Source organism: Ochotona curzoniae, unplaced genomic scaffold (assembly GCF_017591425.1).
Source record: "Ochotona curzoniae isolate NIBS_2020 unplaced genomic scaffold, NIBS_Ocur_1.0 patch383, whole genome shotgun sequence".
Taxonomy (NCBI): Eukaryota; Metazoa; Chordata; class Mammalia; order Lagomorpha; family Ochotonidae; genus Ochotona; species Ochotona curzoniae.
This window is the reverse complement of record NW_024466954.1, coordinates 6,504-21,095: the sequence shown is the minus strand read 5'-3', so window position 1 is coordinate 21,095 and position 14,592 is coordinate 6,504. Positions and strand designations below refer to the sequence as shown.

The 14,592-nt window shown below is 61.7% G+C and overlaps 1 protein-coding gene across 3 annotated transcripts; it reads right to left on the bottom strand.

Moving 5' to 3' along the window:
• Window positions 1-4,025: 4,025 nt before the first annotated feature.
• Window positions 4,026-11,095, bottom strand: LOC121167528 (fibroblast growth factor receptor 4). Of its 3 annotated transcripts, none has more exons than XM_040996987.1 (17): window positions 11,001-11,095; window positions 10,232-10,495; window positions 10,066-10,146; window positions 9,793-9,959; window positions 9,489-9,612; window positions 8,867-9,057; window positions 8,608-8,746; window positions 8,121-8,314; window positions 7,891-8,036; window positions 7,684-7,805; window positions 6,219-6,329; window positions 5,939-6,129; window positions 5,432-5,554; window positions 5,212-5,282; window positions 4,814-4,951; window positions 4,444-4,549; window positions 4,026-4,275 (listed from the first exon to the last, which is right to left on the bottom strand). In XM_040996987.1, exons 1-17 carry the CDS (start codon window positions 11,092-11,094, stop codon window positions 4,129-4,131), a joined length of 2,409 nt encoding a protein of 802 aa, XP_040852921.1. In that variant the 5' UTR covers window position 11,095; the 3' UTR covers window positions 4,026-4,128. The 3 variants fall into 3 exon arrangements, with proteins under 3 accessions (XP_040852921.1, XP_040852923.1, XP_040852922.1); XM_040996989.1 differs by having other exon boundaries at window positions 4,129-4,275; window positions 7,941-8,036; window positions 8,275-8,314; window positions 11,001-11,094; XM_040996988.1 differs by lacking the exon at window positions 8,121-8,314 and having other exon boundaries at window positions 4,129-4,275; window positions 7,891-8,100; window positions 8,604-8,746; window positions 11,001-11,094.
• Between the last annotated feature and the right edge of the window lie 3,497 nt (window positions 11,096-14,592).

Here is a 14,592-nt window from a genome sequence, read left to right as displayed (position 1 = left end):
CGCAGGGTCCCAAAGCTTTGGGCCGTCCTCGACTGCTTTTCTAGTCCACAAGCAGGGAGCTGGTTGGGAAGCAGGGTCACCAGGGTTAGAACCAAAGGCAATATGGGGATCATGGCGCATGCAAGGCAAGGACTTTAGCCACTAGGTTACCATGCCAGGCCCTGCCTTTTTTTTTTTTTTTATGATTTATTTATTTTTTATTTAAAAGGAAGAATTACACAGAGAGAAGAGACACAGAAAGATTTTCCGTCTGCTGATTCACTCCCCAATTGGCTGCAATGGTCAAAGCTCAACTGATCTGTAGTCGGGAGGTAGGAGCTTCTTCCAGGTCTCTCACATGAGTTCAGGCTCCCGAGTGCTTGGGCCATCCTCTACTGCTTTCTCGACCTTTAGGAGCCATCTGGATGGGAAGTGGAATAGCCGGTACTCAAACTGGTGCCCATATGGGGTGATGGTGTCACAGGTCGCAGCTTTTTACCTGCTGTGCCACAATGTCAGCCCTCATCATTTTCAAAAGCTTTTTTAAGTCATGAATGCATTTTGACTGTTTAAACCTCGACTCTTCAAGTAAAAACACCCCACCCCAGAACGGCTGTCTGGCATCTCCTGGGAGCTGCTTAGGAGCTAGTTTCACTCTGGACCTGTTAAGTCTGAAGTCCCGGGCTGGGGCCTGGGCTGCCAGCCCTCCAGGTGACCCTGTCAGCTGTGACACATGGGAAGGGCTGTTTGCTTCCTGGTGCTCGCAGCGTAGGGGGCAGGGGTGACACCCAACATCCCCTACTGAAGTCCCATGTCGGGGAGCGGCTCCTCAACCCGGAGCTGACCTGGGAGATGGAAGGGCCGGTGCTGCTCTGCTGGGTGGGAGGTGACAAAATGTGTCTGCAATTGCCCCAAGTGGCAGTGCCTCCATCGGGACACCTGCGTGTGGGAACCTACCGGCCCACTTGGAGGCTGTGGTAGGACAGAGCGCTCTGGGGCCAGCCAGTCACAGCCTCCTTCGCAGTCTTAGCATCCCTGTCTGGAAATGGAGACAAGCTGCACTGGGAGCTCCTGCGGAAGGGGAAGGAGGCTGCAGGGCTGCAGGGCTGCGCGAGGTGGCTCTGCTAATTGCTCAGCTGCTGGCTGCCAAGCCCCAGCCTGGCAACACCGTCCAGGTGGGTGTCGTCACTCATTCCTGTGTCACCTGGTCACCGCAGCACCCCTGCCACGCTGTGCACACCCTGCCCTCCCTTGCAGCCAGCCAGGGGCAGAGCTTGGAGCGAGCTTGTGGGCCCGAGGATGCCAGGCCCACTTGCTGCCATGCTGCCCACAGCTGGTTGGGCAGGGGTGGCACCCAGCCACGAGCAGCACCTGTCTCCTGACATGGTTGACATGGGGCATTGGGAATGTGTGTGTGTGCCAAAGCTCCTGGCAGGGAGAGGGTACAGGGTGGGCAGCTGAGCCCCTGCAGGCCTCCAGCTGCCTCTGTCACTCAGTGTGACCCAGCTCTGGTCCCCAGTGTGTGCCAGGCCTGCTGGGAACAAGGGGGTCAGTCCTGCTCCTTCATCGAGTGCCGTGCTTGAGCCCCTGGACCCGTTACCTCCCCCATTCTCTCCACTGTGCTATAGGATGGCTCTCCTAGGCCTGGTAATGGAGGGGCGGTGTGGCTGCTCAGGGTGTGGGGGGGAGTGGAGGTGGAGGAGGGGAGATCTTTCTTCTTAACCTGTAATGATTGCTCATGTTAGAGAAGTGACTTGTTGTTGCTGTTAAGATTTATTTCCATTGGAAAGGCAGATTTACAAAGAAAAGGAAAGACCGAGAAAGATCTTGTAGCCATTGGTTCATTTCCAAGTGGCTGCAATGGTCAGAGCCAAGCTGATCCAAAGCCAGCAGCCAGGAGCTTCTTCCGGGTCTCCCACACGGGTGCAGGGTCCTAAGGCTTTGGGCCGTCCTCGACTGCTTTCCCAGGCCACAAGCAGGGAGCTGGATGGGAAGTGGAGCAGCCAGAAGAACTGGCATCCATATGGGATGCTGACACTTAGATGGTAGAAGATTAGCCAATTGAGCCATTTTGACATTTTTAAAGTTTTATTTATTTTTATTGAAAAGGCATATTTACAGAGAGAAGGAGAGACAGAGAGAAAGATCTTCCATCTGCTGGGTCACTCCCTGAGTGGCCACAGTGGCTGGAGCTGAGCCGATCGAAGCCAGGAGCCAGGAGCTACCTGTCTGTGGTTGGCTGGGCCAGTGAAGGCCATGGCCACTGAACAGTGACCATCGAGGCCTGTGTGGGGGCTCAGTGAGAAAGGCTAGAGACCCCAGGCAGGGCAGGCCTGGAGTGCAAGGCAGGAACAGACACCAAGTGCTGCTCTGGGAAACTGTCTCCAGGCTACAGGAGTAGGGGCATGGGCGGAAGAAGGCAGGGGCATGGGCGGAGGAGGGCAGGGGCAGGGGCATGGGCGGAGGAGGGCAGGGGCATGGGCGGAGGAAGGCAGGGGCAGGGGCATGGGTGGAGGAGGGCAGGGGCAGGGGCGGAGGAGGGCAGGGGCATGGGTGGAGGAGGGCAGGGGCAGAACAGGGCAGGGCAGGGCTGGAGCAGACTCCTGGGGCTGCAGAGGGGGGATGCTGTCAGCTGGGTGCAGAAGCAGCCACCCCAGGGGAACTGCAGCACCATACCCTTCCCCAGGGCATGCTCACCTGTGCCCCAGCAGGTACAGGCAGGACAGAGACACCCCAATCAGTGGCAGGATCTGACCCCCGACTCCAGGCCCAGGGCTCTCTGCCCTGTTAGGAAACCAGGGTTCCTGGGGGAAGGAAGTAGCCGTGGCAACTCTGCGTGGGGCCAGGGAGGGTTCTCGGAGATGAATGCTCTGGGAGAGATGCAGTTTGGGGGTGGGTGATGCAGAAAATAGGGGTCTAGTTTGGGACCTGGTAAGGCAGAGCAGGTGTTAGGGCAGTGAGGGGACCCAGGCAAGGGAGCTCATTGTGGTCAGAGGCAGCTCTGGACTCCAGTGCTCCTAGCTTGGAGCCTCCATGTATTTTTGGCCATCACACTCTGAGAGTCCTGGGGTGCAGGAGGTGGGGGGGGCAGTATGGGAAGTTTCCTGGATAGGCCTGGGACCCACGGGGCAGGGCAGGGCAGGGGAGCACCCAGCACTGGGTTAGGCACTGTGGGAGTACAGTTGGGGAATGGCTAAGTAGCTTCCTCCCCCAGGGATGGAGGTGGGGGGAAGGTTGTAGGCTCAGAACCCTGGGAAGCTGATTCGTCACAGGGGGGCTGAGAACAGGGCCTAGAAGGCCTCCCCACAGAGGGACAGCTGTGGTCTAGCCGGGTGGCAATCAGCTGCTGCTGGGAGACTAGGCAGGGCAGGGAGGGGCGGACCAGAACCCTGCCAGTCCCAGCGCGTGGGAGCCGGTGGCAGTGGCTAGCACTAGGTTTCAGGTTATCCTGTTGTGAACGCTCAGCTCAGCTCGGTTAATGCTGAACAGATGGGGGAGGGGGCCGCCAGCCTCCTTGGGGACAGCCATGTTGCACGGTTGCACACATACTCATGTGCACAGGGTACAGGCCGGGCAGGGCCCAGGCTGTGGCACTTACAGGCTCCTGGCCTCTGGCTGGCGCAGCTGCAGACCCAAGGCCTGGCACCCAGTCCTTCGGCCCATATCTCTCGGGGTCCCTCCATCCTGCTCCCCACCCCCACACTCCTGGGAAATATACCAGGCACACACAAGTTTGTTTCCAAAAATCCAATAATTTATAAAAAGGCCACTTGCATCTGCGTGTTTGGCTCCCAGCCTTCTGGGGCCGCTGCTCCTTCTGCTGAGGGCTGGGACAAGCAGAGGGGGAGCAGTTCAGAGAGACCCCCAACCCCTCAGAAGCAGGGAGATTCAGAAAAGCAGGCTGGAGCCAGCGCCCCTTGCACAGGACCCTATCACTCAGGCCACTGGCTCCTGGCATCCCAACTCCCTAAGGCCACAGCTGAACACATGACCAGTGCGGGAAGTGCTGGTGGGTACCAGGGGCTGAGGACCGACCTCCCCAAAGTGGAACTGGAGATCTGAGGTCAAGGGCCCAGGCTGCCAAGGTCAAGCAGTGTGGCTGAGCCAGGAGGATTAAGGTCATGAGCTTATGCACCAGGCAGCCCTGGCTCACGTGTGCACCCCAGGGAAGGGGAAGGGGCTGGACCCCAATGGCAGTGGGTCATGGCTGAAGACAGAGTCGCTGGAGGAGCAGGTGCTGCTGGTGTCACCGCTGGAGGGGGAGTAGGGTCCGAAGGTCAGGCGGAGGTCCAGGTACTGCAGGGAACAGAGTGGGTGAACCAGGGTCTGCACGCACGGGGCCCGGTGTAGTGGCTGAGCCAGGACCTGCACATATGAGGCCTGGCGGGACGGGTGGACCAGGGTCTGCACCCATGGGACCCAGCAAAGCAGGCTGTGGAGGCAGGGGCCTGCAGGGTCAAGTACCTCTTCTGAGATGGCCAGCAGCACCTTGTCCAGTGCCTCTACCAGTTGCTTGAAGGTGGGTCTCTGGGAAGGGGCTGCGTGCCAGCACTCCCGCATTAGCCCGTACCTTGGGAAGGGCAGCAACAGGCTCAGGTCTGGGCCAAGGAGCAGGAGGGGCCCACGGCTTGGGGAGCTGGGGGGCTGATGAAGGTGACAGGGGCTGGTCTGTGGAAATGCAGGGCAAACTCTCCTCCGGACCCAGGAGGAGGAGGAAGAGAGGGAGGCAGTGTTGCCCTCAGGACCAGCCAAGATTGAATGCTTAGGCCAAGGCTGAGGTCAAAGCAGAAGCTCAGGACCGACTAGGGAGCGGGGAGGATGGGGCCAGCCTCACAGCTCTGGGGGGCAGTGCGGGGGCCGGTCCATCCGATGCCCCTCCCGCAGCAGTGAGAACAGCTCCTCCACGGGGATGCCAGGGTACGGGGAGCCCCCGAGGGTGAAGATCTCCCAGAGCAGGATGCCAAACGACCACCTGGAGGCAGGACGGAGGGTCAGAGCGGCTCAGCCTCTCTGCCCACTCCTGGGCAGAGGGGGCAGGGGTTAGGATACAGGCTGGGGCCACCAAGGGTGGTGGGCAGAAGGGAAGGAGGCAGGTCCCAGGCTCCAGCAGCAGCAGCCCTTGAGGACGGAGTTCCTAGAACCTTGGGCTGCTGAGCTAGTGTTCGGCCCTCTGCATGGACTGGGACAAAGACCCCTTGGCAGGGGCCTGCACGCAAGGGCTATGGGACTTACACATCACTCTGGTGTGTGTACACTCGGTCAAACAAGGCCTCAGGGGCCATCCACTTGACAGGCAGGCGGCCCTGGAGGGAGAGGAAGGGGGTCAGTGGGTACCAGGTACTCCGCTGGGCCCGGCCTGCTGCCCCCGGCCCCTGCCTGCTGCCCTCGGCCCCTGTCTGCTGCCCCCGGCCCCTGGCCCTGGCCTGCTGCCCCCGGCCCCTGCCGCCCTCACAGTGCTGGTTTTCTTGTAGTAGTCAATGTGGTGCACGCCTCGGGCCAGCCCGAAGTCTGCGATCTTCATCACGTTATCCTCAGTCACAAGCACATTACGCGCAGCCAGGTCCCGGTGGATGCACTGCGGGCAAGGCAGGACATGGGACCCGACTCAGGTTTGCTGCGACACGTCAGGAGCCTCGCATGCAGGCTGCTGGGAGGCTGTCAGAGTCAGGGCCAGAAGACCAGGGCTGGACCCCAGGGTGGGAACCCCTAAAGCCTGGGGGGGAACCCCAGGCTTAGGAATGACTGGGCAGGTCCCATTTCACAGATGGGAAGGTTGTGAGCAGGGAAGGAGACCTAAGTTGTGTAGCTTCAGGGCCTGAGTCTTCTCCTGCCCCACGAAGGCGACCAAATGGGGACAGGACGGAAGGCCAGGGCATGCGCCCTGGGGACATCAAGATGGAACGGGGAGGGCAGACGGGGAGAGTGGCGGGGGAGGGTCAGAGCGCAGCCATTGTCTCACCTTCTGGGACTCCAGGTACTGCATGCCACGGGCCACCTGGTAGGCACAGGAGACCAGGGCTGGGAAGGACAGTGGCCCCTCACTGCTCCGCGGCCCTTCAGGGCCAAGGTCAGGACCTGGTGGGCGGCGGGCACGCAGGAACTCTCGCAAGTTTCCCTTGGCGGCGCACTCCACGATCACGTACAGGGGTCCTGGCAGGGGCACGGCGAGGCGGCTGAGGTGCCGCTGGGGGCTCCGCCTGCCACACTGCCCGAGCCCTGAGCCCCTGCCCGGACCCCACCTTCCTGGGTGCAGACACCCAGCAGGTTGATGATGTTTTTGTGCCGGCCGATCAACTTCATCACTTCCATCTCAGACACCAGGTCGGCCAGGTCCTTGTCCGAGGCATTGTCTGCGAGGGGGCAGGGGAGGGAGGAAGGAAGCTGCCGTTCAGCCACGCGGGGTGGTGGGGCAGCTGTGTGGCCTTGACAAAACCTCCTGGGGACCTCAGGGTGGGTCTAGTAGGAGATGGGGCGGGGGTCAGCTTGCCCTCTCCCAGGGAGGAGGCAATGGGATCGAGGGGGCCGACGGGCCAGAGGGCACAGACTGGCACAGGAAGGAAGCTCCGTGGGGAAGGGCTGGCACTGGTCCCTCCGTCAGGGGAGCGTTTCCGGGGGTGGAAGGCAGGCTGGTGCCCCAAAGTGTGTCTGAACTGGGCCTGGTATTCCATCCATGTGGCCCAGGAGTTCTGCCAGCAGGGCTCAGAGAGACAGCGCGTACAGAGGCCTGGACACGGTTGAGGACTGGGGGGCAGGAAAGGGGGGCTGGGCCCCGGAGCTGCCCTGTGACCCCGGGGTCAGTGGGAGAGCCGCCCCCACCCGCAGGCACACTGCTGTCACACGGCCTCTTTCCCAATCCCAGCTTCCCAGAACGCTCCAGGTGGCCCCAGCTGTTTGCAGAGGGGAGAAGCAGACAGGGAGAGCGGGGAGGGGAGTGGCTTGGTGCATTCTTAGTGTGGCCTGGGTGGGGACAGCAGTAAGAGACCCCTGTGGGTAGGTTCCAAGAACTGTACGCCCTGCCTTAGGGCTGGCACTGACTTTAAGCAGAAGGACTGGGTGCAAGAGCCCAACCTGAGGGCCCGGCACCGTGGCCTAGTGGCTAAGGTCCTCGCCTTGAACACGCAGGGATCCTATGTGGGCACCGGTTCTAGTCCGGTTCTAGTCCCGGAGACTCCACTTCCCACCTAGCTCCTGCTTGTGGCCTGGGAAAGTGGTCGAGGACAGCCTAAGACCTTGGGACTCTGCACTTGCGTGGGAGATCTGGAAGAAGTTCCTGGATCCTGGCTTTGGATCAGCATAGCATCGGCCGTTGCGCTCACTTGGGGAGTGAATCATCAGACGGAAGATCTTCCTCTCTGTCTCTCCTCCTCTCTGTATATCTGCCTTTCCAATAAAAATAAATAAATCTTTTTAAAAAAAAAAAACAGCCCAACCTGAGAAGGCCTCGGCGAGATCACAGGGAATGGAGGGTTCAAGGGTGCTAAGGCTGACACAGGTCAAGATGACAAGGAATATGGATCCCAGTCACCCCAAATCCGCACCATCATCCTAGCCCCAGGGTAGGATCTACTGGACTCTGACCATGGGCCAAGTGCTTACCACAAACTGTCAGCCAGGAGGTGGGGTTTCAGTTCTTCACCCCGAAGCTCCATCGGCCCTCAGGCCCCGCCAGCCCCCAGGACTCTCCGCTCACGCACACACACTCACCCTTGAGCATCTTGACGGCCACTGTGCTGGCTTGGTCAGGGCGGGCGGGGTCCATGCCGAGGGCTTCTGCACACACCACCTGCCCGAAGCAGCCCTCGCCCAGGGGCTTCCCAAGCACCAACCTGGGCACAGGGAGAGGCTGGCCTTCAGACCCTGGCTGCTGCCTGCGCAGAGCCGCGTGCCCCTTGCCCTCTCTGCTCCGTGTACCTGTCCCGGGGAAACTCCCACAGAGGGTCGAGAGGCAGGTCGAGATTAACGAGGCCGGCGAGCAGGGGCGGGCCGCTGGAGGACAGCCGGACGCCCCGCACCAGGGAGGAACTTGACTTGCCCGAAGAGCCCGATTCCAGGGAGAACTGCAAAGCAGGAGGCTGGGCTGGGGGAGCCGACTCTGGGAGGAGTAATGGTGGTGGCACGGGGCTGGGGACTGGGCATGGTACCTGACGAGCCAAAGGGAAGCGGGACAGCTTCTGCACCGTGGCGGGCTGCCGAGCGTGCCGGCCGTGGAGCACCTGCCTACGGTACAGCCCGGCCAGCAGCAGGAGCAAGGCCATGGCCAGGGAGCCCGAGGCGTAGAGGATGATGTCCGTGTACCTGGCCTCGGGCGATGCTGCCGTCCACGTGAGGTCCTCCTCTGCTCCCCACAGACAGACAGGCACAGAGAGAGACAAGCTGGCCTCCGCAGGGTCGGGCTGACGGCCAGCCCCATCCCTTCTCTCAGGCTTCACAGCCCTCACCCCATCCCAATACACACACCGAGAAAGCTGCAGTCAGACCCATCTCAAACACCTGTATCCCAGAGGGTGGCATGGACAGCCATGTGCAGGATGAGCTGCACAAAGCCACGTGCTGTACCCCAAGCTTACACCCCCACGACACACAGCGGGCATGAGCTGGGTCTCTCCCTGGGCTCCCTCGGGCACTCACCTGGCAGTACCGTGAGCCAGGCCGACTGGTAGGAGAGGCCGATGGAGTTGCCAGCCAGGCAGGTGTACTCGCCCGCATCCTCGGCCGACACATTCCGTAGGTACAACACCTCCACCTCGGAGCTGTTGATGTCTGCAGTCTGCATTTGAGGGACACATTCGAGGGTCTGGGACGCAGGCAGCCGGGGTCCCCCCTTGCATCACAGGCTGGCAGGCAGGGGGGTGGCGGGGTGAGGCTGGAACCCCAGCAGGGCCCATACCTTCAGGACTTGCACGTAGGGGAAGCCGTCAGCGCCGAGGCTGCTGCCATTGATGACGATGTGCTTCAACCACTGGATGTGGGGCTGGGCGTCGCTGTACACCTTGCACAGCAGCTCGACGTCACTGCCCGCCACAGCAGTGGTGTTGGCCGGCAGTCCCGCCTGCAGGATTGGCCGGTGTGGGGACCGCTCTGTGGGGGAGGGGGCCAGGTGGAGCCACCAACTCTGAGCCGGAGTTCACCCAGCTTTCCCATGTCCGGCTCTGCACCTGCCCATTGCAGGAGGGACCGTTCCGAGCAGCAGCAAAAACCATGACCAGCACCTACTTACCCTGCTTGAGCGCGGCGCCCCAGTGTCTTCTGGTATAGGTCAAACCCTTAGCCTGGCATTCAAACCCCTCCCAAACTGGGTTCCCCATAAAACATCACAACCCAGGCATACAACTCCCCACACTTGGGGCCTCAGCTGTACCAGAGCCTTCTGCCTCTCCCGGCCCATCTGACTGCTGTGCCACTGCCCCCTGATCCACCCGGTCACTTTATCCAAGACCAAGTCTATCTTTTTCTGAGTTTGACCTACGAGGGTGTGGCCCCGGGCCCGGCCCTGCTTCCTCTATGCTCACCCAGCACGTCCAGCAGGTAGCTGTAGCGGATGCTGCCCAAAGGATTCTCCACGAGGCAGGTGTAGGTGCCGCGGTCCGAGGGCACCACGCTCTCCATCACCAGGCTCCAGTGCTGGTGGCGCAGCTGGGGGCAGAGGAAGGCAGTGATCCTGAGACCACACCTCCCAGAGTGGACAGGGCCTGAGGAGGCTGGGACCTTCCTGCCCACAGGCCTTTCTCCAGCTCTCCAGCCCCTGGGGTCAGGCCAAGGCCTTGGGCCTAGGGACAGTTATGGAGCAGATAGTCTGGACCTCTGCTTACTCACTCGAATCCCGCCTATACGGTTCTCCCCATGGAAGGCCTGTCCATCCTTGAGCCAGCGGATGCTGGGCATGGGATCACCGGCGGCTGGACAACGGAACTTGACCGTGTTCCCAGCAGGCACCGCGTGTAGCTTCTTCTCCATGCGCTGGGGGTGCGTCCAGTATGGCGCTGGAGGGAAGGAGGTAGGCAAACTAAGTGCTCCCCTCTCTCAACCCACAGGTCTCCTCTTCCCAGGGGCCAAGTGGGCGATGGGGCCAGGTGGCCCAATACTGACCTTGCTGAGGGTAAGCGTGCCCGTTCGAGGAGCCACTGTGGGCCTTGGGGTCCTCAGCAAAGTTACTGGAGGTGGAGGAGTCTGCACCAAGGACAGAGGCATTGGAGGCCCAGAAGGGGGAGCCTCTTCCCTGGGGGTCCCAGATCCCCCCACTGGGCCCTCTTACCATCCACAGCCAAGGTGAGGTTGTGCAGGACGGCTAGGGAGCCCCGGGCCAGGCAGAGGTAGCGGCCGGCATCCTCAGGGCGGAAGGCGGCAATTTCCAGGCGGCCCCTCCAGGCCCGCACGCGGCCGGCAGGTGCCAGGCGACTGCCCTCCTTGTACCAGTGGCCGCCCCGCTCAGCCCGCCCACAGCACAGGCGTACAGGCTGCCCCAGGGCCACGCTCAGCTCCTGCTCATGCTGTTCCAGGCTCGGGGCCGGGCAGGGTTCTGTGGGTGGAGCGCAGAAGGCAATGAACCCCACCGTCCCAGGCCAGGCAGCCCCCTATTTATGGATAACAACATGCTGTACACACAGGGCCTCGGGGAACCTGGGGCGCATGCTGGACACACAGCCACACTGCTGATGCCACACTGTGGGCGGGAGGGAGGGGCTCATCATTGTCTGAACCATATGTGTTGCTTGGGTCCTCCAAGCCACACACACACACACACACACACACACACACACACACACACACACACAACCAGGCCTCTCACCACCAGCTCTGCAGCCCAGCTCAGGGCCCAGCGCCCTGCAAGGCCCATCCTCTCAGCCAGGCGCAGACCACGGGATGCTCACTGGGAGCCAGACACAGGGTCTCAGCGGCCCAGCCCTCTCCCCAGGGCCTGGCAAGGAGCCTCCAGCCCCGCTCAGCGGATGGCCCCATCCCCCTGGGGTACACCTGCCCCTCGCCCCTGCCACTGCCACCCTCTCCCAGCCACAGGGTCATACCCAGCTCCATCTCCTCGGAAGCCTCCAGGGCCAGGGCTGGAGCCCCAGGGGTGCTCAGCAGGACCCCCACAAGCACCAGCAGCAGCCACCGCATCGCCTCCCCTCCCTGAAGTGCTGGGGCCTCAGGCTGGACGACCTGCAACAGGAAGCAGAAAGACCACCTGCCACAGATGTACCTGGGCTGCCACAGCGCTCAGGTGAGGAAGCAGGCTGCTGGTGACAAGCCCCTGGCCTGCTGCGACGGGGAAGAAAGCAAGCCCCGCTGTGGGGGGTCACTGGCGCAAGGGGCTGCGGCCTCCTCTTGGCTGCCTGCTCTGCCTGGGTCCCCGCTGAGACCCTGGCCCAAGTTCATAGACAGCGGCTGGACTCTTCCTGGAGGCAGACAGAAGACAGAGAAGTATCTTCCGCCTACTCTCTCGGCACACATAATTTATGATGATGATGATTATTTTTTTTTTTTTTTGCTGAATAAAGAAATTTATTGCTGAAGAGCCAAAAAGAAAAAAAAAAAATGTGAAATATAATAACAGACCAAATGCCAGCAGCTGGATGTCGTCTGACCTGACCCTGCTTCCGCTCACATTTCCATGCCCAGCGGGGGGTGTATCCTGTAGCTGGGTGCCAGTGGCCCTGGCGGGGGGAGGGTGCAGCCTGCACCAACCAGGTTGCACCCCCCACAGCTGGCTGCTTTTGGAAACTCCATGCAGGGTTTTTTGTAGCCTTTAAGAGGCAGGCGGCCCCAAGTTCAAGTTCAGCCTCTGACTAGCCTGCAAGTGCCCCATGTGTGGGGACTGGGAATACAGAATACTGAGTGGTCCTCCCCAAACTCCTTCCACGACCTGTCACTCTACTCTGCCCACAGCCGGTTCTACCTGGTCCTGTCAGGTTCAAGGTGCACGGCCATCTCACCTGGCCACCTTCTTCCAATTGCCAACCCTACCCCCACAAAGGAATGCTCAGACCAGAGCAGGGGTGGGGGTACCTAGGGTGTGCTCCCAGGAACCGACCTGCTATTCCCCGGGGCAGATGCCCGGCAGATGTCGCTCACTGGCCCGGTCCTCAGCCCCTCCTGCCCCACAAGCAGGGCTTTGGAAAAACACACTGGCCCTCGCACCTTTAACCATCCCGCCCTGCTGTTCAAGGCCACTCCTGCGGGGTCCCAGCCCCTGCCCTTTTCCCCCATCTCTTTGGTACCACCGCCCACGCCTGCAGGAGCACCCAAGACACTGTTTCGGGTTCACACAGCCCTGGGGCTGAGCCCTGTCCACCTCCCAGCTCCGCCGTCTATCCCTCCGCCCCTGTCCCCTTGCTCTGCAAAGCAACCCCATGCCTACAGGCCGGGAGGGAACTTCTGGAACTCCAGGCTGCCGTGACCTCATAACCTCAGTCCCTGATCGGGGGCCACCCAGGCGCGTGGGTCTGGAGCTTGCGACTGTGGCGGCATCGGACGGTCCCGCTGCAGCCTCGGCTATCCCGCGCAGGAGAGGCCCTAAGCCAGGACTGCACCTCCGGAGCTGGTGGTAGTGAGTGGGGGGCGTCGGGCGCCCCGAGGCCGCCCCAGGGCAGAAGCGCTCTCCCCAGCGGCCCGGCCACCTCTGGGTGGGGTGCAGGGGAGGTGCAAGGCGGAGGGTCCACCTCCCCCGAGGGCAGCTCTGTCGCTGGCCCGCCCCCGCGCCCGCCCAGGGTGGGCAATGAGTAACCAGCTCGGCGGCCCCGGTGCTCTTTGGACGGAGCGGGACAAAAGGCCCTGTGTGCGCGGCGGGTTACTGATTTACCGCCTCGCCACCCCCAGCTCCCACATCCCCGCTGCGCGGATGCCCAGGTCCCTGCGCCGGGACGGGGCAACCCCGGCCCTCGTCGCGCTCGCCCCCTGGCGGCGGGGGCGCAGTCCCGGCGCGCACGGGTGCTGGCTCACCTCGAACCTGCGTGGCTGCGCTGCCTTTGCTAGCTCCTCCGCGCCCCGCTCCCAGCTCCCTGCCAGCCACGACCGGGGTCCGCAAGCAGCCGGGGCGCCGCTCCGCCCGCGGCGGGAGAGCCTGGAATAAGCTGGCGACAGCAGCGTGGCCGCGGGCGGCTGCCCGCTCCGCCCAGGCCCGCCCCCAAGGCAGGACGCTGGCCCCAGGGGTGTGGCCCGGGCTCGGGGTGCCACCCACCTCGGCCCCCGCGCCGGGACCCGGCATCGCGCACCTCGCGCGGTCAGCCTGGACCTTAACCTGCCACACGCGCCCTCGCTCTCCTCCTCCTTCCCACCCATGCCTCTGGCTGGCCTTCCAAGTTCTAGTGCACTGACCGGCTGTGTCCCCTGCGCTTCATCTTCAGGGAAGGAGCCCGGTGCCTGTCTTCCGTACCCCCTTCCACATGGGCTCCTTGCACGGAAGCCGTCAGGGCTGCTCATGTGACTGATGCGGGTGGCAGAGGCCCATGCTGTTTGGCCACCATCACATGGCCTTTGCAGGCACGCTGGCAGAGGGCTGCATTGGAGCAGGTAGAGCTGCTGGAACTGGAACCCGTGCTCTGATTTGGGATCCAGTAACGCAGGCAGTGGCTTAACCCACGGAACCATAACCCCAAGCTCCAGAGTGATTTTTCTTTTTTAAGACTTATTATTTGAAAGGCAGAGTTACAGAGAGAGAGCACGCGTGAGCTTCCATCCCCTGGTTCACTTCCAGATGGCCAATAATGGTCAAGGTCAAGCCAGGCTGTAAGTCAACAGCCCAAGAGCTTCACTGGGGTCTCCCACATGGGTGCAGGAACCCAGGCACTTTGGCCACATTGTGCTGCTTTTCCAGGCTGGCAGCAGGGAGTTGGATGGGAAGTGGAGCAGCCGGGCCTGGAACTGGTGTCCCTATGGGATGCTGCTGCACACAGTAGCTTTGCGTGCTTCACCACACCACAGTGCCAGCCCCACCACAGTGATTTTTTTTTAAAAAAAAAAAAGCTTGATTAATTTTGGGGGAAACGTAGATTTTACAGAGCAAAGGAGAGAGAGAGAGAGAGAGAGAGAGAGAGAGAGAGAGAGAAAGAGAAATCTTCCATTTGCTGGTTCTCACTCAAATGATTCTGAGAGCCCAGAGTGCTATTTTAAATACAGATCTGTTTCTGCCACCGCCTTGAACTTTCAAGGAGCTTCTCATATGGACGCTTTGGTGCCTGCCTATGTGTCCAGATTCAGCCTCATTTTATCTTGCTCCTGCCCTGGCCCTGGGCCTCTGCGTGCTGTTCCGTCTTCCCAGGGAACATCCCTTCCCATCTCAGGCTTCGGTCTCAGCTCCCGAGCGAAGGGCAGTGCTGGGGGGCTGTGGGCACAGAGCGGCTGCACCTTATTCCAGCTCCCATCTGCACTTCCTCTGCGGGAGTGTGGGAAAAGGAGAGCAGCAGACCCCAGGGTGGCGGGAAGCAGGGTGCAGAGCTGGCAGCCTGCATCTGCTTTGTCACCCTGGTGGTTCCGGTGAGGATGTCTTCAGGGCGCTTGCCAGGCCTAGCAACTGAACCACGAGTTGTGCCAGTGGCTATGGAGTGTCCAGCAAGGCGGGAAGCTGCGCCCGCCCGCACGGAGCTTGCTACTGTCTATCAAGTGCCCAGTGTCTGACAG

Coding starts and splice junctions, on each gene's coding strand:
- LOC121167528 (XM_040996987.1), bottom strand. CDS start 11,094: ATGCGGTGGCTGCTGCTGGTGCTTGTGGGGGTCCTGCTGAGCACCCCT. Junction 8,037..8,120: donor GCTTCCCTTTGGCTCGTCAG/GTACCATGCCCA, acceptor CCTGCTTTGCAG/TTCTCCCTGGAATCGGGCTC. Junction 4,952..5,211: donor TACACACACCAGAGTGATGT/GTAAGTCCCATA, acceptor TCCTGCCTCCAG/GTGGTCGTTTGGCATCCTGC.